Source organism: Onychomys torridus, chromosome 8 (assembly GCF_903995425.1).
Source record: "Onychomys torridus chromosome 8, mOncTor1.1, whole genome shotgun sequence".
Taxonomy (NCBI): domain Eukaryota; kingdom Metazoa; phylum Chordata; class Mammalia; order Rodentia; family Cricetidae; genus Onychomys; species Onychomys torridus.
The window spans coordinates 33298939-33321757 of NC_050450.1; the positions used below are offsets into that span (position 1 = coordinate 33298939).

A 22819-nucleotide genomic window follows, 5' to 3' on the forward strand; every position below is an offset into this window, starting at 1 on the left:
ATGCCTCTCACTCCTCTCTGCCCACCACCATCTTCACTGCATGGAAAGTCTGAGATATTGGATCTACTGAGTCTCTATAGGAGACTTAACAGATAGATACCTGTGTGGTTCCCTGCTATTTAGAATGTATAGATACCTTCAGACAAGCCCTTGACTTTTTACCCAGCTTTCTGCAATGAGGTGAATTCTATACCCTTGTAGAAAATTCCATTTTACTTTTTATTTAGGATCATGTTAAGGGTGTAAGATTTGGCCTTGAGGAACTGTGTTCTGAGACCCACTTGCTACCAATGTTTCTTCAAGAGTCAGCCCTTTCCACAGTAAATACAATAGATGGTGGAAATGCCCACCATGGAGACAACCTGGATGGGGGACTAAAGAGTATCAGTTAGATGCTAAAAGTTATTTTTATACCACCTGTGCTGCAAACAATGCTGAATTTTCTAAAAAGTTCAAATCCTGTGACTTCTTCCTTACAGCACTCAATGAACCCACCATCGACTATGGTTTCCAGAGGTTACAGAAGGTCATTCCCCGGCATCCTGGTGACCCGGAGCGCTTGCCGAAGGTCAGAATCCCCCCTCTTTGGAACATGGTTTCTAGAAAATTAGACTTGAGAATGGCAAAATACTCTCTTGGTCAAGACAAAAAATAGTTCATAGATAACCAACTCATGTGGGTGCACTGAGTGTCATGATAAAAGTGGCAAGCCCTTTGGACTGGGCGATGCTGTGCCTATTTTGGTATATATCATGCTGCTTTGCAGTTTTAATAACCCTTTAATGTTGGTACTATTTCTACCTGTATTTTAGGAAAGACAAGAATGAAGCAGAGAGAGGTCAGTCAATTTGTCCTAAGGTACACAGCATGTACATTGCTGAGATTTAAATCTACCCAGCGTGGCTCTAGAGTTTGAGCTAATCACTCAATATGTCAGATTGATTCTCAAGAAGAAAAGGAGTGCCAGATTTTACCTTCTCAAAGAGCTGTATTTACCTCTGGTGGGGGTAGGAAGAGTTCAAAGGGAAATGTATTGGTAGATATTGGTAGAAAGAGCTAGAAAGAAAATAGACCTAGATACTGAGATTAGTCAAATAAGACATCTTTTTTTTTGTTGTTGTTGTTGTTTTTTGTTTTTGTTTTTGTTAAGGCATCTTTCTTATTTGAAAAATTAAACCCAAAGGCATGAGAAATAAAATGAAAAAAGTCAAGATACTAATATTATGTTGCTGTCAATGAAGAAATTGGAGATTGACCCTTGGTGTGACTTCTGTTTGCCTCCTGTGAGAGAGCAGGGCTTTGCATGGGATGGAAAATCAGATATCAGTGATCATGTCTGAAAATAAGAGGTTCCCCAAGTAAAATTTCCAGCAAGGTTCTGTGTGGCCTCAGTAGAGACAACAATTAAAGAGGTTCAGAGCACAGAGTCCAGCTAGCTGTCATGGTTAATTGACAGCAAAACTCTGTTTGATTTATGATATGGTTTAATACCATCACCTTAGATGACTGGATGAGAGAGTGGCCCTCTCCTCACTATAGTCTACAGATGTGTGGTGTCTAGATCTGTATATCCCAGGAAAGGATTTAAAAAACAAAGGCAGCATCCTTCTTGGCCCAGGACCTCTTCAAGGGACAAATTCCCCCTGTATGGGGCTGTACTTGTAGGCAGGTCCTCCTGTCAGAGAAGGTCCCATCTATCATGCTGTTATCTCCCAGGCCTATGCATGTATATGGGGAACAGGGTGAGTGGGTGTGGTACCCACCAATGCTGAAGAGAAGATGGTTGGGGAAGGCATGCCTGTGTTCTACTTTTGCCTCAGGGGAAGAACACAGCTTCCAGTTTTTCAGAACAGCCCTACTTCTATTAAAGTGCTGTTCATACTGATAGACAGTTCTGAAAAGCACTTTATCTGGGGAAGGAATAATCTGATGTGTCATTGTGTTTACATCTCTGTCTTTAAAAGGGGCCCTACCTTGTTTTCTCCATCCTGTTTTATTCTTGGTGAACTATAAAATAGTCTATTGTAACAATGGGCAGCTGTGTCTTTCAGGGCATAGGTGTTCTGTGGAAAGGCTGAATTTTAGGTCCCCCTGTCCAGCAGGAATATAACATTTGTGCATTTCCTGTGCAACACTTGATACGTTATAAACAATGATAGGCATAATGTGTGCCCACTGGTTACTTACAAACAATGGTAGACATGAAGTGTGCCCACTGGTAACTTATAAACAATGATATGTGTCCACTGATAACTTATAAACAATGATAGACATAATGTTTGTCCAGTGATAACTTATAAATAAAGGTAGACATGATATGTAAACAATGGTAGACACAATGTGTACCCACTGGTAACTTATAAACAATGGTAGGCATGATGTGTGCCCACTGGTAACTTATAAACAATGGTAGGCATGATGTGTGCCCACTGGTAACTTATAAACAATGGCAGACATGGTGTGTGCCCACATAAAGAGCATTAGTGTGGTAGAACTGAGACATAGGTACAATGACAAATTTTTCTACCATTTACATTAAGTCAGTGACTTTACTCTCATCTAGATTTTAGGTCAGCATTTCATCCCTGGGGTCTCCTGGAAGTTCAGACCTGGCCAAGTAGAACTCTTTCACTTGTTAGCCAGGTGACCTGTGTCAAAAGCCTTCCTTCCCTTTCCTTGGCTCAGTTTCCACATCTGTCAAATGGGAGTAGTGATATTCCCTGCTTTCCAAGTTGTCTTCTGTCCACTTACTTAGCACCTGACAGAAGGTAACCCTGGTTATGTGTTGGTTGAATAAAAGCAGGGGCAGAAAATCCCCATCATCTGAACAATTGAATGTATGCTTTTATCCCCTGTGCCTCAGTTTCTTCATCTACAAAATGGGGATAATAGAATCATATAAGGAGTCAAATAGGATCCACGTCTGGTTAAATAATTGGGGTCTAAAGAATCCAGGCAGTACTTTTATTTTTGTTTTTCTATTTTTTATAAGGATAGAAAAATCAGAATATGGGGTGAGTTTTGTTTACTTACACTTAAAAACATTTTTACAGTTGCACCTTAGGTTTTAAAATGTTGGATAATTAGCCCAGGTACATGTCACTTTGTCCCTGAGGGCCTTTGGGTAAACCACTCAGCCCTTTCTTCCTGGATTTGGGAGGAGCAACCAAGGACACAATGGACATGTGTGTTAAGGAAACACTGCTGCTTGCTTCCAACCACTCCCAGTTGTGCAAAGACTGTGGCCAGAGGAGCTGTCCTCTTGGCTCTGCATGTGGAGGTGGAGCAAGAGTTTGAGGGTAGGGTCAGGAAGTGGTGGATGGAGCCAGCACAAGGTATTCCTGTGGACTTGAGAGAGATTTATAGCCCTACTATCCATTGTTAGGGGCTCCACCTTTCTCAGACTCATGGTCAGTGTTTGTCAAACATGAGTGTTTCGGTGAACTGTGGACCACACACCTTAAAAAACAAACTCCATTTTATTAAACCCATGTGTTTGTGAATAGACAAAGCTAGATTCCTACAACCACCCACATATTCTGTCAAATGAAACTTGCTCCAAAGACCATGCAGACAGCTTTCCATAATAATATGCCTTTGTATATAGGCTTGAACTTTTTCAAAGAACTTGGACTTGCTTTGTTTTACTGGATCCCCTCTCGTGAAAGAAGTTGGAAAAACACATTTTCTCTTCATCATCCCCATTTACCAAACAGGGAAAGAGGAGCAAGCAGGCTCTTTGTAAATTATTTCATCCTCTGAGAGATGCTCTAATTACGCTAACCCCCGCCACGGTTAGGAGCTTCATTTCTTTCATAAGCACAGAGACTAGCAGGCTAAAGTCTGTAAAGCATCGCATTCCATCCTGTCTCACTGAGGAAGGGACTTTCTTCTCTGGGTCCTGCAGGAGAATAAGTGACTTTTGGGTCCAGGTTGACTTCTTATAGAGGAGAAGTGAGAGGGATGAGGACTGTGGCCAATCAGAAGCTGAGATGCTAATTGCACTGGTGATGAGAGGCTGAACCTTTAAGCAAGGAGTGCTCTTTCAGTTTTAGTTTGCTACTTGTCTTCATAAGCATCCTCTCAACTTCCCGCCCACAGGCACTGCAATCAGGCCTTGAGCCTAGCCGGCATTCTACACGCTGGCTGCAAAATTTTGGGAAGCCAGCTTTGCGTTTGTTTCACGCCTATTGCATGTCTAGCACTGCTTGACGGCGTCTGCTGCTGAGCAGAGCGGCCAAGCAAGCCAGTGCACAAGCCAGGCACACAAGGAGTTTGGAAAGCAGACCAAGGTCTTGGTGCATGCAAGGACTTCGTGTCTGAAGCCTCAGGTTCCTCCTCTGTGAAGCAGCTGTTTCACAGTGCTCCTAGGAACTAAGGAGGTGAAGCATACAAAGAGAAGTTCCAGGTAGCTGGGGAGACTCCATTAGGTGGGGACACTAATCTCTGCATGACACACATCTCACATCCCACAGACGAGGAGGAGTTTAGGCTGAGTCTCCCACAAGGAGGTTTGTCTGCTGACTTGCTTGTGACATCAGAGCTAGAAAGTGAGAAAGCTCAAACTTGAACTCAGGTCCGTGAGTTCAAAACTGAGTTCAACACCCTCCCTGTGTCCATTATGCTAAATTTCCACTGTTCTTCAGATTTGGTCACTCAAATACTTCTGCCTGAAGCCAATTACTTTCTGCCTTCTCTTCCTCAGCATCATCTTCTGCCCACGCCCCTCAGAATCTCAGGAGCATTTCTCCCTTCCTCTTTCAAAAGGGGCTGGTTTGGAAATCTTTACCCTGCAAACACAGTTTGACTATGAGATCTAGATTCTCTTTTAGAGAAAAATCAAGCAGTTTGGGAAAAGCAACAAAGGCCACATTTGTGTATTTTGCTTTATGGAGCTGAAAATATCTGGTAAATTGATCCAGTGGGAGTCATAAATACACATTACTTTATCTTGTTCTTCGTGGCCTATACCCCAGAGCCTTGATAGAACAACAGCACTTAATAGACTTAAGAAAGAGTAATTACACTCATTGGTTGTGTGATTTTTCAACCCTCCCAGCCCTGCCTGACCTTCTAATTTAGCTCACCGTGTCTAACTAATGCATTTATATTCATCTTTTATGAAGCATGGATAGTGCAGGATTGACTGTACAGTCCTTTTCTAGCCGTCTTCCCAGGTTCTCGATCTGGTTGGTGGCGTGGGGAGGAATCATCCATCTCCATACGTTTGTATGGATAGACAGCCATAGACATGGCTGGGAGCATTTTTCATCCCTTATGAAACATAATAAAAAGTATTTATTACATTTTTACTTTAAAGCTTTTATACATCCTAGCATTATTTACAGCTAAACATGCAGGCAAAAGATGCGAGTGTTTTTTAAAATCATTACTGCTAATGTCTCAGCTTGTCAGAAGTGCTTAAATTCTCCTGCACTTTGTCTAAAAACTTGGTACTATTGCCTTTTAAGAACAACACATTTAAAGGATCTTGCAAGTCAAATCTGCAAACACTGCTGACAGTCTGTGATGGATGATATTGCAAAATTTGCAAGATGTTTGTCATTTCGCACAGCCGACATGTTAAGGAATGGATTAAGAAACTCAAAACCCCTATGGGAAATAGTCATTCCCCCCCACAAACCCTAGCCAAACCTCGAACCCCCAAGAGCACACCACAATTTCTCACTCGGCTGTCTCTCCTAACTTCTCACTCAGCCATTGGATCCCAATTGTTCTCAAAGCACTTTCTCTCACCATATGGTCTCCTCATTACCATACACTAAGAGTCCATATGGGGAACTTGTGAAATGAACTGTATTCATTTTAACTGCCAGATGAGCAGCCTTGTGCTTTGCAAGCCTAGCTTAAGTCATCTGCTGTCTTCGTGTTGTTATGGCAACATGGCGCCAATAAAAATTTCTAATCTACTGTAAGTGATCACAATATTTTAAGTGCTTGGCTATAACTTGCCTCAAAAGGGACAGGAGGGCTTCAATTTGTCCAAAGACATGAAGGTGGTGGTTGATTCCAGCAGGTGTCAGGAAGGAAGCTGCTGAGATTATGGCTGGATGTCCACGGGGCTGTGGATTAAAATGTGGCTTAGTCATGGGCATAGGGTGCAGAGGGGTGGATCACAGGGCACATGGGTCATAGATCCTTTGGATGAATCTAAAACACACACTGAATGTCAATCACTATAGTTGCTCGGATACATGGCTCTGCTGGTGATGGTGAGCCAGCCAACCATGGTGTCACTCTAGGTTTGGACTCCCCTTGACGCAGCAGCACAGCCTCATGGGAGCCGCTCCTTCACTGCCATTAGAAAACCTCAGACCCCATGAAGCTGCTCTACTTGTACACACGAATCAGTCATTTCAAATGCTCGGCTAATTAAGAGTACCTTAAAGTAATGGAAGTCGTCAGCTACATCCTAAAGTGTAAATCATTTTCACCTCCAAGGGCCTCATGATATGCTGCCTCTCTGCCGCTCTCTTTGTATTGAAAGTGAATGTTTATCGTCTCATTTCATCAGTTCACATTAGCCTCATGCTGAATATTTAAACACAGAACAATTTGAACTCACCATGGAGGAAGTCAGTGACTGCACTTTCATTTGGAACAGCAAGGGCTCATCTAATAATAATTTAGTAAATCAGCCATTTAGTGGCTCAGTTGTGCACTGCATTGTGCCAAAGATTATTCAGTTCAACTGTACACTTGCAAAATTGAAATTCACATTCCAGTCAGAAGCACCATTTTTGCTTAGTGGAGAGATGAGACCCAAAATCACCCTCCCTAAAGAGTGTTCATGGTTAGTGATTTATCATACATACAGAGCTGGGCAAAATAAAGCTTGAGTTGGCTGTGTACAATGTATTCTAATTGTGCTTTTATTGTTTTAGTCTTTATGCACAGACTATCAGTAATTCAAAACCCACAGTTGCATCACTGAAAATACGAATAAGGAATCTTTGCATAACCACATTGCCTTCTAGCAGGAAAGGGGGATGACTAAGGAGTTCAGTAAAAGGAGAACCCAGTGTCTTCGTTTTCTACTGTCTCTGTCGCCTCTCCTATCCCCTCTTTTTCCTAATTTAAGGAAACTTTATTAACATTACATCTGCAAACATGAGTGACCTTGAGCAAACCAAAGCACTGAAACCCATGACAGGCTTATGGTCTATCCAATTCTTAGAGTGGGGGGAGCACCCTTGAGTCTGGTTCCAGGAAACAGCTTGTCAAAAGCACAAACTAGGGAATGGAATCCACTTTCTCCTCCCTCCCCTGCATCTGCCAGAAAACTTAGAGGCAAATTCCATCTCCCCATTTTGATAATGTGCTTAGCTCAGGAACTTGGCTGTCCTTAATACTTAAACATCTATCTGGGGAGTCGAGCCTAGATCTGGGCACTGCTGAAGTCGTATTTAGATGTGTGCATTTGCACACTTACTTTATCTAGAGAGGGAGGCTGTAGTGGGCTTCAGAGATGACTCAGTAGATAAAGAGCTTGTTGTACAAGCCTGAGTACTGAGTTTACTTAAATAAACCAGGCAGACGGCTGTCCTGTAAACTCAGTCTCAGGGGGCAGAGACAAGGGATCTCTAGGACTAGCGGGGTAGCTAGAGTAGCCAATTGGCAATCTCCAAGTTCAGCAAGGGATCCTTCAGTAAGCAAAGTGGAGAACAGTCAAGGAAGACATCAGACATCACCCTTTGGCCTCCATAGGAATGCTTACATACATACCCAGGCACATGTACACCCATACACATGTGGATATGCATACACAAATGTATGCAATAAACAACATACTTGTAGTTCCACCAAAAAGTCACACGAGCCTCACAAAGTGATAATTTTCACTCGCTTAGATGATTTTTATCTTGTGCTGGCTTATTTTTTTCCACAACTTTCTGCTTATTTCTGGTATATGTCCCTCGTAGGGATGAGCAAACAGAGTCAGAGAGGAAAGCAATGTGCTGCTGGTACTTATGCAGTAGAGAAAGCAGAGGCTTCATACTGCAGTGTATAAAGCCCCGGAGCAGCAGCTTCCCACCTTCCCATACTATCTCAACACTGGTCCATTCATAATTGCTTTCAGTGTTTTACAGACCAGATTCCATTTCAGTTCTAACACCATTGAGTGTAAGAATGTGTACAGTCTGCCAGTGTGCTCACTAAAAAAAGTGGGGATTGTTAATATTGTTGGCTAGTGCTTGGTAAGCACTCAGTGTGTATGACCTGCTGGGGCAGGTACTGGCATTGCCCCTGCTTTATAGGTAAGGAAACAAAGGCATTCACTCACAGTGAGTGGCAGAGTGTAGACTTGAGCCAAACCCATTGAACTTCACTTCTAGTGCCCAAGTCCCTAAGCACTGCCTCTGAGAAGGAAGAGAATGGAATTCTAGAGAGTGGAGGTTTTGCATACCAGTCTCAAAATCCCTCAAGCTCAATTGGGTGGAGGAGAGATGTGGTAGCATTGACTAAAGTTAGCTTACAAATGGCTGAGCTAGGCGAAAGTGGTAGCAAGAATTAGAGGTCCACACAGGCAATCCAGGGAAAGAGTTCCTTCTCTTTGGCTGTTCGGTCTGTGTGATGAGGGCTCATAGGAACAGTTACCTACCAGCTGGGCCCTGAAATTCTTGCAAGTGCTCTTTGAGCACTGAGCTCCTGAAGACAGATTTAGTTTAACCCACCCTGTATAAGAATGGGAGGAGGAAGGGGCAAAGCCATTTTCATCTTCCAGCCACCAAGGGATCATCTTCAAGACTCACATCCATAGGTGCACAGTCAAGTTCAGAATTCCTGCTCACTATCTTCAGCCCTGAATTAAGCATCGAAGCAACAAGCCCCAAGTTCCCAGCAATCAAGAGGCACTGGGGTTTTATAAAAGATGTACATATGTGTGTGTGTGTGTGTGTGTGTGTATGTGTGTGTGTGTGTGTGTGTGTGTGTGTGTATGTCTGTGTCTGTGTCTCGCACATGTGCATGTGCACGTCGTGCATGGAAGCCTGTCCCTGTCCAAGTAAATGCAGATGCCTATGAAGGCTAGAGGTGTTGGGTCCCTTGGAGCTAGAGCTATTAAGGCAATGGTAAGCCACCCAACATGGAAATTGAAATGCAATCTTTTGCAAGAGCAGTACCCATGCTTAACCTTGGAGCTATCTCTCCACCTTTCAAGGCCATGGATTTTTTTCCTGTTTATTTTATTTATTTATTTTTATTTTTATGGAGACAGGGTGACATTTATCCTAGGCTGGCTTCCAATTTGCTATATAGCCAAGAATGGTCTTTCACTTCTGATCCTCCTGCCTTTCCCTCTGAATTCTGGGATTGCAGATATATACCATCACATCCAGTTTTATGCAGTGTTGAGGCTTAAACCCTGGGCTTTATGCATGCTAGACAAGAACTCTACAAACTGAACTGCATTCCCACCCCAAGGTAGTGGATTTTAGTTGCAGATGTACTCAAGACCATCCCTTAAACCTTGGGTAACAGAATTCACAGATATGGCTCACCCAGATATACATATAATACTCAACATTGTTCAGTAACTTTACAAAGTCAACTGTATTTTTATCCACCACTTAAGTTTAACATAACTGTAAACACACATGCATTTTGCACATATATATATATACACCTATACATTTACATATATATATATTTCACATGCACATATTACAGGCATCTCTTTTGCTCACTCCGAGGCCTTTTATTCTCAAGCTAAATATTAATTTCATCTTGCCCTAAGGGAAGGGAAGCCAGGCCCCAAAGACAAAGAGACAGAAATAATATTTGGCTTTTTGTGTGTGTGTTTCTCTAAAAGCCTCAGCCTTGGTGACTTTAAGGTGACTTAAAAGATTTTCAAGGGTAATTTTGACTCCAGGCAGCTTTTGTTTCGTGTGCTCACTTTACAACCTACCCCTGAAAAAGGCATCTCTGTCCAGAGTTTTCTCTTTCAGGAGAGCCTTTTATCCTGATCAGAAAGTCGATTTCCAAGGCCACTCGGCAGGACCTAACCCAGCGCGCTGGTCTTAAACCAGCACAATGAATTGCAATGAGAAGAGGCAGCCAGGGGTTGCTGGGTTCAACTTTGTACCTCAGAGCAGGTCACATCCACAAGGGCACAGATACCATTCTTCACTGTATGTGTGGCAGGAAGCACCCCAGGCTCCCATTCACCAATTACCATGACACCATTTAGAAGAGAAAGCCTAGCGACCAAAAAGAGGAGGGTAAACGATTGTTGTAACTCTTCCCAGCAAAGGCCTGTTTTCACAATTTACACGTAACTGCTGGCACCTGAAAAGTCGAACGTTTTGGTAAAATGAATCAACTTGTAATGTTTCTTTTATGAGATCCCTTGCAGGAAGGGACGCTTGGCACCTCCTGGAGACCAAGCTACGTTATGTTATCCATCATTGGGAAGTTGGCTGTCCTGGCCAGCTTCTCAGAGGTCACACGATCGAACCAGCAGCTCTTACAACTGTATTATTGCTTATGGAACAGTCATTGTGGCACCAGATAAAAATTACCTGGTCTAATAGGCAGGGAACAATTTTCACTCAATAAAATTATAAGCCAAATCATTCATTTCATAACACTCTGGCTAATTTATTTGTTGACCTTTTAATATCCATAGCTCTTCAGTGGTATTAACTGCAGCTCAGACAAAATCTCTTGTTCATTTCACTTTCATTGATTTTTTTTTCCATTGAGGCAATAACGGCAGCTTGAAAACAGCCTTTTTCTCTCCACTGTAAAAGTCAATCATGTACGTTGGGATGTCTTACGTGGATCCAGCCATGTTAGCTTATAACAGATTTTAATCTCATATGGTTCAGAAAGCTCCTACTCCCTGATTTAACAGAAGCATGCTTTCTGGTATATCTCCAGCCACACTTGCGTCACTGCACATATTAAGACATTTGGGAAGTAGGAGAGCCGTCACCTAATCTGAACACCAAATCATCAGAAAGCCAGAACAGAAACACAAATCTCCCTGTGTTGTCTCTATACTAGGATGCTTTGGGTGCCTTGGACCTTGGTAATAGTAAAGTAGACTCTTTTTTAAATACTTGCAACGTTGGAAGCTGGCAAGATGGTTCAGTGGTTAAGAATGTTTGCTGCTCTTCCAGAGAGCCAAAGTTTGGTTCTCAGTGCCAACATCAGGTCGCTTACAACCACCTGTAACTCCTACTCCAGAGGGTCTGACGCCCTCTTCTGGCCTCTATAGGCACCCATACATCCAAATGTTCATATACTCATTCATTCATTCATTCATTCATTCTCTCTCTCTCTCTCTCTCTCTCTCTCTCTCTCTCACACACACACACACACACACACGCACACGATAAAAAATGTAATGATTTTATTATGGAAATGAATACAGATTTCAGAATTTGAATTTTTTAAAAGATGATAAATAAGTTATTCAGCAGAATATTCTGTAGGGTAATCATAGGTTTAGGTGAGCCATTATTTATGGAGAAGAAAAATCTTCGTGTGTGTGTGTGTGTGTGTGTGTGTGTGTGTGTGTGTGTGTGTTGATATATGTGTGTGGTTACACATACACACGTTGCATGTGAAAACCTGAGGTTGAGGTTAAGTGTCTTCTTCACTGTCTGAGGTTTTTGAGATGGTCCCTCACTGAACTCCGAACTCCACAATTAGCTAGGCTGGTTGGCCAGAGAGCCCCAAGGATCCATTCTTCTCTGCTTTCCAAGCTCTGGAGATTTGGGCACACCCAAGTATACCTTTACATGGAAGCAGGGGATCGAACTGAGGTCCTCCTGCTGGTGCAGCAAGCCCTTTCCTGACTGAGCCATCTCCCCAGCACCAGCTGAGTCTTCTTATATAATAAAACACTTTGAAGTCTTTAGAGTGCAAAGCTGTAAAATCTAATTGTTACACATTTGGCATTTTATGCATCCCTGGAAATATCCACTTGCTACCTCCACCTCCTCTGTGCTATTCCTTTCCATTTCAATTTACTCTGAAGTGGTCCTTAGCCATAATGAGAGTGCCCCTTTCAACAGAAACATGCTTAATTATATCCATGCTAAGTGTAAGTGACTCTTCTCCGTCACAGGGCTTCTGAGTAAAGAGTGTTAAAGTGTGACACCAAGGGCCTCTAATGATGTGCGGGAAGCTCTCTTTCAAGAAGTTTCATATTACAAGAAAAATGAACAAATGTGAGGAATGTCTCAGAGGATGGGAACTGAGCAGTGCCCTAGCATTATTTTGGTTTGTCTCACCCGTCTCCTTGCTGCCCTCATTATTCTGACTTTTTAGAGTGCAGAGCCTCCCATTGTGGAATTTTCCATTTGGCTGAATAAACATAGAGGAAGTCAGGATATAAACCTATCCTCCAAAGAAACACATCTCAATACAACTGCTGTTTGTCGCTTGATTCATCCAGTATGGTAGGGGAAAGGCTCCTGCAAACTTCTAATCAGAATCTTCAGCTTTGGGGCTACCCAATCAGCAATGTTACCCAGGCTTTCTGAAGCAAGAAGGGAGCCAGTACCTACAAGGCTAGTGACCTGGGCAAAATTTGGGCCCTTCAATGAACTCTGCAGTGGGCACCCAGTGAAACCAATTCTCATTCTCAAGGCAGGAGAGACTCTCTGCCATTCTGCTTCATTTTATATTGCTGGTATATGGTCTACTACTACATCCTGAGTTCCCTGATAAGAAAAGGGGTATTGGTGGTGATAAATGGGTGTCAGAGGGATGTGGTATGACAGGAAATTGTTGGGCTTTTTTCCCCCTTTTCTTCAGGAATCACTTGAATCGATTTGATTTTGATTATTGTAGTCTGCCATGTTTCTCTTCCGTTGTTTTCTGCTTCCCTCAAAATGTTAACCTCCTGGCTGGGAGAGTATAAGAGATGGCATACGTTATCCTCTGCTACAGTCCAGGAATCCCTTATGAGTTCCCAGAGCCTCAAAAATCTAATCCTGAGACTTGAAAATATCTGAGTTAATGAGTGGTTACCCCAGAGCTGCAGGAGCTGGCTTGGATGTGCTGTGACAGGACGTAAGTTCCGGCCATCTCCCCACTCATCAGTGTTTGTGTTACTTAAAACACTGAGCTGGATTTACAAGTAAATGCATGTATAGTAAATTGCACAACCTTCCCCTTTGAGTTATTAGCTGTATATCTGAGGCCAAATGATAAAGAGGAGACTCCCATGGATGGGGGAATAACCTCTAGGGGTTTTACTGTCGTGAAATGAAAGATGAGCTGGCTGTCTCTGCATATTTGACATGACATTCCAGGTCACTGAGGTGGCTTTCTGTGAATGTGCAAAGAACTATATATTTTTTAGGGCTTGAGACTGTAGCTAATAACAAGCTGATATATACCAAGCCCAGGCTCATGCTGCTTGATGCCTATAACCTAAGATAATGTCTGAACACAGTTATTCTATTAACCACAACATTAAAAATGTAAGCACAAGCTGGCAGGCTTGAAAGAGCAAATTCATAAGAGAAAAAGTGATGTTAAAAAAATACACTGATTAGAACTCAACCTCTGGGAATTTACATGTTGGATTAAAAAGTCAGGAACCAAATAGAACACCAAATTTCACTTTTGTGCATTTAAGATTGCAGTTAATACGTGACTAGTGTATTAATATAAATTAGATGTGCACTTCTAGAAGGTCAGTGACGGAGTCTTAGAATGGACTCTTCCCCAGGAACTCTCTCAGGGCCTGGATTTTACTGAGCATTGTTCCAGGAGCTTAAAGAAGGAGAATAAGGTGAACCCAGGACCTTAAAGAGTCTATCATCTACTGGTGGCCAATGGAGGCTTGCATCTTTCAGACCAGAGCAAAATATCTTATGACATATACTCTATGCAGTTCTTGGTGGTATGGTCAACATGGTTTTTGAGAAGAAAGACAGAGCTGAACGACTGGGGCAGCAGAAAAGCTGCAATCATTTCTGAAGGATCAGAATAGCTGTCAAGGTCTCCAATTCTTAAATGTAACGGGTCTGGGGTTGACTTCCTGCTCAGCTGTGGACACTCAGAGAAAATTGACTGACCTGTCTGAGTCTCCATTTCTTCACTTGCCAAATGCTCTCTGTGAAGACTGGATGAGCTACTACATCACTGCTGCTACCTCCAGTCTCAGGGGGAGCGGAGAAGGAGCCCACCATCCTGCCTCTAGGTTCAGGAGGATAGTCTCGACCCAAACTGAGAACAGCTGTCTAGCACCATGTGGAGTCCTGAAGCTCAATACTGGGAGGGTAGTGGGTCTTCAAAGCAGCTGGACAATGAAACTCACAGGTGATAACTGAGGCCACAAGTAGCTCAGAAATCACTCAGCACCTGATTGGCTAACAGCATGGAAAAAAACAGAATTTCCCTTTGTAGCCCATTCAGCTACAGTGGTCCCAAATCATAAGAGAAGGTGATAGCAGTTATACTTGAACTCTTTCTTGGAACCCACTCCTCTTCAAGTCTCTACAGTTTTCCTGTTACCTCTCAGTAGATTTTGTAGCATAGCCCCTCCTCATAAGCCCCCCCCCCCAATTTGTATAATCATTGTTCCATGACTACTGCCCAGTTGGAGAAGGCAGCTTTGTAGTTGGGGAAAATAGATCAAGATGAGGTTGTTTTTAAGAGCAAACACTTTGTTTCTTTAAAACTTCAGGGCCATGCAGAGGGGAAAAAAACACAAAACAAAACAAAACAACAACAACAAAAAACCTGTCTGACTCAGAATTTTGGTTGGAGAACAAGCATTAAATCTTTAAAGGAGGCTCTGGAGATTTTCAATATTTAGGGTACTTGTGAATGTCTTTTTTTATTCACCAATGGGATTTGGTTTTGAAATCCAAGTGTAGGATTAATTATCTTGAAGACTCTAATCTCTCTACCCTTGTGTTTAAAAATGTGAGCAGGGGGACATTTTATCATTATGAAAAGAAGAGAAAATCTCTCTGACAAATGAATGCCTTGAAAAATTAGATTTTAGTGCCAGCCAAGTAGGTTTTCCTTTCAGAAATACTGAAATTGAATATTAGAATTGAAGGCTCCTTCTACTATACTCCTGCCTGATGCCACCAAAATAGGACTTAAGGAATAATTTCCAAGACAAAATACTATATGAAATATCCAGTTTTCCCCTGGTGGGAAATTTCTTTTTCTTAAAAACATCTTAGGCTCAATCATTTCCTAATGTGAAATTAGAGGTTTTTCAAATTACCATATAAAACTGCAAAAAAAATTACACTTGTGCCCACAGAAGAGATAGCATACACTATCAATTTGATTTTAAAAGACATACATCTCTTATACTACCTGTCATTTTTATAATGCCTTTTACAAATTTAATCAATACATTTTAACATTCTATATACTTTAAGTGCAATATACAATAAATATTCAAGTTTCATCTTAAACATGCTTTAGCCTTTAAATTGTTAAAACTGCAGTGCCCTTTCAATCTACTTACATAATGTCATAAAATATACATTTCAAGGTAAATGAAGTCAGCTACTTCAATTTAGTCCCTCAAACTGGTAGTAAATGAGAGGTTAACACTATGGTGCCAAACCCATTATTGAGTAAATTTAGCACCTTGGACAGCTCTGTAAAATCTTTATTGCTTTCCTGACCTGCTCGTCATGTTCTGTCTCTGTGTTCAGTGGCTCTCAGCTCTGATTGAAAGGCAATATATTAGATCCCCAACACAAACACGCTTGGGGGCTAGTTCACTGGGAACGTAATGACATGGAGGTGAGAGCAATTTTCTGGTCACCGAAATCCAAGCACCTTGCAGGTCTGTGGCACTAACTCACGGAGGACCCAGGAATGTCTTTCTTCCTTTCCATTTGCACAGATAGCTAACAGAAGTCCAATAACATTGTCAGGGCTAAACTAAATGTGGCTCTCCCTAAAACCCCAAATTTGATACTAACGTGAAGGACATTTTCATATGGGTGAGGTATCATTTAAGGACATAGCTTTCTGGACAAGAAATCTAGATTCATTTTCCTTGAAATTCAGGCGATGGTTTGAAGTGACATTATGCTGATGCCATGCCTGTGACCATGTGCTAGGTTAGGAAAACAAACCCTACCATCATGAATCAAAGACAGCAATACCAAGGATCAAAAGAATCCTGTGTGTGTATGTGTGTGGGGTTGGGAGGGGGTGAGAATCCATGTCCTTCACTTTCAAATGGTAAAATGATGACCAGCCCCTGGCATTAAATAAACTACCAGGTTGGCCATATCACTGAAACACTTGGTCACCAAAATTATAATAGTTCAGATTTATAAAAAAATCTTCTAAGACTTTGGCATTCCTTCTGAACTCACTCCCCAGTTTTGTGAAATTACTGAAAACAAGAAGCGTGGCTACAATCTCTGATTACAATGTTGCAAGGCTGAAATTGACTACTTTATTATATATATATATATATATATATATATATATATATATATATATATATATATAATACTATAATTATATTTGTTATATATTTATATATAATTCTATATTTTATATAAATAATATATGTGTACTGCATCATAAGTTTGACAAACATGAGATTTACATATTTTTTCTTCAAAAATGCAAAGAAAGAGAAATGTCTTCCCAGCAGAGCCCAGACACTGGCATAAATATTTATTTGGAGAAATATGTGACCATAGATGCAAAGATAGCAAATCTTTTAATAAATGAACTAAGTTGATGCTGTTTTGTTTTAATCTTTCCTTGGAGCCAGATAAAGCCACAAGGTTTTGATGAAAGCGGCACTAGCTGAATTTGAGCTGGAGGTAGGGTTTAGTGTGCCCATGCTGTGGTCAATTATTAACTGCTATGGTCAGATACTACTGCAAACAAAAAGTGGAAAATTATCTGTAGCTTGCATTAAGAAGTAAAACAATGACTTTAGATATATTGGTTTAGATTCCATTGATTATATTGTGCTTTCTACCCCCTACATGAGAGACAACTGAATTGTTTTAGAAAAGGGGGTCTGGCTGCTAAAGGCAAGCATCAGTGTTTATCAAGAACTGGAAAATCTTCTATCTCATTTTTGAATTTAGGACATTATATATGTGATAAGTAGTTACTTTAGTATGACAACTGTTTTATCTTATATTGTGGAGAATTTTGAATTGAAAAAATGCTAATATATATCTAAAAGCTTGTCATTTAACGATTTGTTCAATGATTTTTGAAGAGGCTACAGTGACAGCGAAATGAATGCAATTATAGCCCTATTTTCTGATCAGTGTCTGCAGTGAAGGAAAATGGAACAGTACAGCTTTCCCATTCCAAACTCCAAGTCATCGGATTTCAAAGTTATACTTCCATTTGCACCTTTACCAACACTGAATTACAGTAAACAAACTTTTTGATAAGTCCCCTCTCTACATTACAGTGTTGGAGGTGGCTCTTTTCTAGGTCCCATTTTTACCAGCTCCACCCCTAATGTTGCTACTACCTTTTCCTCAGGCCAGTGTAGATGAATCTATAGGCAAATTAAGTGAAATGGAGAAAGAATGGCTTATGTGTGTCCAAATGTGTGTTTTTCTAGAGTGCACCCATTGATTAGATCCAGGCAAGCTAAACGTGGAAGTCTACCTTAGTAAGAGGAGGAAGTTACTTTTTCTCCAAGCTGAATGAGTAGCAAAGCAGTGACCTCTGAGGGAGATGAGTGAACAAGAAAGAAGAAACACCAACACTATAGAAACTGCAAAGGATTTCAGTATGCGAAATCAAGGATACTAGTCATGAACATTGGCACAGTGGGGGCTTCTAGGGCCAGGAGAATCCTTGGGCAAGGGCCTTTGATCAACATTGTATTCCTGCAGTGCGGAAGCTTCCTGGCTCATGTCCTCATAGTTCTGCCATCCAAGAGAGATAAACAAAGGAAGCTGAAGGCCGCATGCTTCTTTAGTGGCTGAAGATTGATTGGAAATTCCTCAAAAACGACCTGTCTGATAAGGTCATGGTTTCTGGAATAAGCAATTAAGTACAAAATAAACACATCTAGGGATTCACACCATGCACTGAATGGCATCGATTATAGTAATCTAGTAAATGACCATGCAATTGTATTCAGCAATAAACATATGAGTGCTTTATCGTGCCTACGCCAGACGATTGAGTGTGTATTTTATCTTACAGTACCAATGATGCTCACCTTTTGACTCAATTAAGTGTGTATGTGAACAAGGATAAATTGGTGACTTAATATTATTCCTGGGGTCCCCAAGCTACTGTTTTTACAACTGTGCCTTGGCAAGGGATAGCTAGAAGGATGGGAATGCTGTCATGTGACAAGATAAGGACATCCTGCTATCTTTCAGAAGCTCACATCTATCTTTTTTCTTTTTTCCTTGATAGGAAGTGATCCTTAAAAGGGCTGCAGATCTTGTTGAAGCCCTGTATGGGATGCCCCACAACAACCAGGTGAGTATTCCAGGTCTCTAACATAATGAAGCACTCTCTCATTCAGTAAAAGACCTCAGAGTATGAAAAGCATAAAAATGCTAGGAATGCTATCCTCACGTATTAAGCATCTAAGATGTGGGATGTGACATGTCATAGTACTGTTCAGTCCTTCCTGCTTTTACAAATCTTCCACTGCTCTTCCTATTATGTCCTCCATTTAAAAACTAATCTCCCCTGGGAGTGTGCTTCATAACTGAAGAAGACAGCTACTGTATTTTATTGTATTTCTCTCAAGTTTCAGCAAATTTAGAAGGAAGGGTTTAATTTCTTCTCCTAAAATGTAGAATGAGGCCTGAATAGTACTATTCATGCTTCATAGAGAATTGTATGCAAAGAACCGAAGGTGCTTGGGCATCTGACTCTGACCAATCTCACACCTTCCCCAGCTCTCCTGGGTCACTGTTCAGAAAACAGTTGTATTAATCCTCAGACTTTGGCTTCCCTGCACAGCAGCAAGGGAGCATGATTCACAGGCCTTGAGTTCCTATGTGTGGAAGAGAAGGGAAATCCCACACTACTGTCATATACTGATAACAATAGGCTTCAGAACCAAGCAAATGGCATTCTGTATCTCAGCTCTATCTTTAAAGAAATGAATAGTGTTGAGTGAGCTCTCTGCCTTTCACAGCCTCTGTTTCCCCAACTGTGATGTGGTCAGGATGATGAAACTTGACTTCACAGGTGCATCAGCAGGAATACAGAAAGTAATGTGGTTAACCACAGATGGTTCTGAGCATAGGATCTGCCAGAGAGGAAGCACAAAAAGGTGGGGCTGTTGGGAGTATGAGTCAGTGTAGCTAACAATGATGTGTGCCTTTGACTTTTCAGGAGATTATCCTGAAGAGAGCTGCTGACATTGCAGAGGCTCTGTACAGTGTCCCTCGCAACCACAACCAGCTCCCAGCCCTTGCTAATACTTCGGTCCATGCAGGGATGATGGGAGTGAACTCCTTCAGTGGACAACTGGCTGTGAATGTCTCTGAGGCATCACAAGCCACCAATCAAGGTCAGGAGCCTTTTCCCTCGCCCCTTGACAAACTCAACCTCCCACCCCTCCTGCCTCTGCCATTTACTTGACATCAAATTTTATACATATATTTTTTATTCCCAAAGAGGAGATTCTTCACTTGTGTGTATCTAATATTGTTTGAAGATTTTGTTCCTAGTTTCACATCTGGAGACCTAGTAGGGGGCTAGAAAGAATGCATGCTTGCATGCAGCCATCTCTACATCCAACTTTCCCATAAATCATGAATGACAGATCACAAAGAGGGATGGAATTAAAGTTCTCACGGGCCACAACACATCATTCTTGCCCAGGGAAGAGGGACCTGTTAACTCGGGGGAACATCTCTTAGATTGGGATTTATTCCTGCTCCAAAATGATAATTTATAGGCCCTGCATTGCCACTTCTCACAGCTCTGCTAAGTATTTATGATCTCCTAAGAAATGTGTCTTTGCTAGCTTCCCATTTTAATCACAGAGATTGCACCACCAACCCATGCACATGAATCACCAGGTCTTTTCCCTCTGGGTTGCCATGAGGGGGTATAATGGAGATGTTCCTCTCTGATATCCCGGGTTTCCCAAGAATGCCAACATCGAAACGCTACCCTCACCCCTGGTTTTGCCCTGACTTTTCAGGTTTCACCCGCAACTCAAGCAGCGTGTCACCACATGGGTATGTGCCGAGCACCACCCCCCAGCAGACCAACTATAACTCTGTCACCACGAGCATGAATGGTTATGGCTCTGCCGCCATGTCCAATTTGGGTGGCTCCCCAACCTTCCTCAATGGCTCAGCTGCCAACTCACCCTATGCCAGTAAGTAGATATCTGTCCTGAGTCCTGTATGTTTCCCTGGAAGAGCTTAGCATCATTCAGAGAGGCCAGCTGGGCAGAGCTGCTTGGTCTGAGCCCTCCCCCTCCCAAGAGCCTGCTACCCACAATACTTGAGCATTCTTCATCATCCATCTCCAGATCCCTGCAGTCTCACCTTGCACAAAAGTAGCCACATGATGCCATTCCAAGAACCCATGCTTGTGGTCAGATGCAATGGGATTGCTACTCCCCTCTAGTAGTTGCTAACCAGAGGCCCCAGGGAATGTTCATGTCCTCTCCATGCCTCAGCATTCTCATCCTTAAGAGGAGAAATATCTAGACCACACCTTCACCAGTGCTGGGGAACATGGGTAAGAAGGTGTTTGCCAGAATCTGGTCCTCAGTCCTGGCAGAGGAGTGAGGCATTTGGAAATCTAAGTCATTATCCTGATGCTGTGAAAAGAGAGCCCCTCACTAAATAATAGAACTTGTTTCCTGATGCTTCTGTTTTCCTTTAACATACTCTTAAAAGGAAAAAAAAAAACCCAAGAGATCCCATCATATATATTTTTTTATAAAAATCTGGCAAGAGGACCTCCACACACATAGGTGCCCTGTTCCTACCTTAAAGAATTTTAGCTTAAAGGATTTTGGGTGGCACAACACTTCAATTGGATCTAAAGAAGTCAGTAAATTGGCATCTTTATATATAAACACATACATTTGAAGCACCTCAGTACCCAACGGCATTTCTCACTATAAAACATCATAGGCTCTGTCCCCACAACCTCTTGTTCTCTCTCTGAGGACCTTTTCATAGATGGCCAAGTTCATCTGGAACACTGTGGAGAGTTCTTCAGATGTAGAATATGTGGCTGGATGCACAGACATTTGTTGAGGAACAGAGGTTTGTGTTGTTAAATGAAGGAACACTCATAAATCTTACCGAGAAATATGGAAAACAATGCTGTTTCCATGCTGAAGTGTGGCTAACAACCTGAAGGTGGACAGATCCTGGCCTTGAGTTATTTCTGAAGGAATTCTCTGCTCAGAGTGCACTCCAGTTCTTCCCTACCTTATTCATTTAGAATTGGCACATTTAAAATTTTCCCGATAGTCTGTATGTTCCCAGTCTGTTTACCAGCCAACATTGTGGTCGGTTTCACATTAGGTTTTGATTTATTGAAAGATCTATCCCTTAGCATTCTCCCAGCTACTCAATCAGAAAATGTTTCAATCATGACCTGAAAATTAAAAGGTGGCATCCTTAATTAAATCAATAAGCTAATTGCTATATGGTAGCGATTCAATTTAGGGGCTTTGGTTGTTCACCTTTCTAGACTGTGCGGACTTCCAGTGACTTCTGCCTCAGAAGTCACATCTGTCAGCCTGAGAGACTTTGAACATTTAATTTCCATTAATTGATTTCCTCGGAGCTCACAAATATAGTATTAAATTCTCAAATAGGCCCTCAGATGGGATGGTATTATCTGCATAAATGCAAATAAAACAATAAACACAGAGCCCAGCTGATTTGAATTTTTGCCTCTGTAATATTTAATTATTCATAAACCACTCATGTTGAAAAATTCCAACAGAATAAAAAAATAAAATAAGATATTCTGCTAGTGAACACACTTTGTGGTATGGAGGCTAGTAACTAATAATGTTGTAACAAATGGCAATACTCCACTATATTTCACCCCTTTCTTGTTAACTGCCCCCCCAAACTCCCCACCTCTAAATACACATAATGATCGCATTTGCCAACGAGATTAATTTCCTTCTTTGGTGAGCCAGCAGGATTTCAAGTCTAAGAATATTTAAAAATCAAACCTCCAGTGCAGGAATTTTGCAATTTAAATGGGTGTTATTATTGAGCGCATTCCCACATTTACAAATCCTAAGAGATGGATAAAAATGCTGGTCTCATTAAAAGCAAAAGTACAGTCTAGTAAATGTTGGGGAGAGCTCTGAGGTATGGATGAGGCCTCTCCATTCTCCTCCAGGAGGCATTTGGCCCATTTGGACCCATGCTGGCTTGGGCTGGGAACAAAGGGTCATTTCCTTCTGATGGCAATCCTTTCCTATGACAGATTTGATCTCCATATTTACAACTTTCCAAAGCCAAGAGGCCAAGCACTGCATCTTATCTGTGGTCCTTCAGCAATTACCTCAACTACTTTCTGAGTACCAATTCGATTATATGTTTAATTAATTGTATGTTTAACAAGAAGTCATAACCCCTGGCTTTATGTTATTCTGTCAATGACAAGATGGAAAAATGTGAAGAACCTTGTGCATCACAAAGCGATATGTGATGTTTATTAAGTAATATGAACAACAGAGTCCACAAGAGTATCTAGGATATAGAGGCAAAGGCAGTGTGTGTATGAAAACATTAGCCTTGACACTGTGGGGGAAGTCTCTTTCTCCTGAGGTAACCACAATTGCCAAAGTGTTCTAACTGTGTATTATCTGAGTCCCCACTAATGCCAGACAGGA

The 22819-nt window shown here is 41.6% G+C and overlaps 1 protein-coding gene across 6 annotated transcripts in view; it reads left to right on the plus strand.

Annotated features, from left to right (window-relative positions):
• Positions 1 to 22819, plus strand: part of Ebf1 (EBF transcription factor 1) — a 389991-nt gene that overhangs the window by 356362 nt on the left and 10810 nt on the right. For all 6 annotated transcript variants that reach the window (XM_036197564.1, XM_036197565.1, XM_036197566.1 and 3 more), the window contains exons 11-14: positions 480 to 568; positions 18385 to 18450; positions 19321 to 19498; positions 20138 to 20317. In XM_036197564.1, coding sequence (XP_036053457.1) covers positions 480 to 568; positions 18385 to 18450; positions 19321 to 19498; positions 20138 to 20317 — 513 coding nt within the window. The remainder of the gene's footprint in view (positions 1 to 479; positions 569 to 18384; positions 18451 to 19320; positions 19499 to 20137; positions 20318 to 22819) is intronic.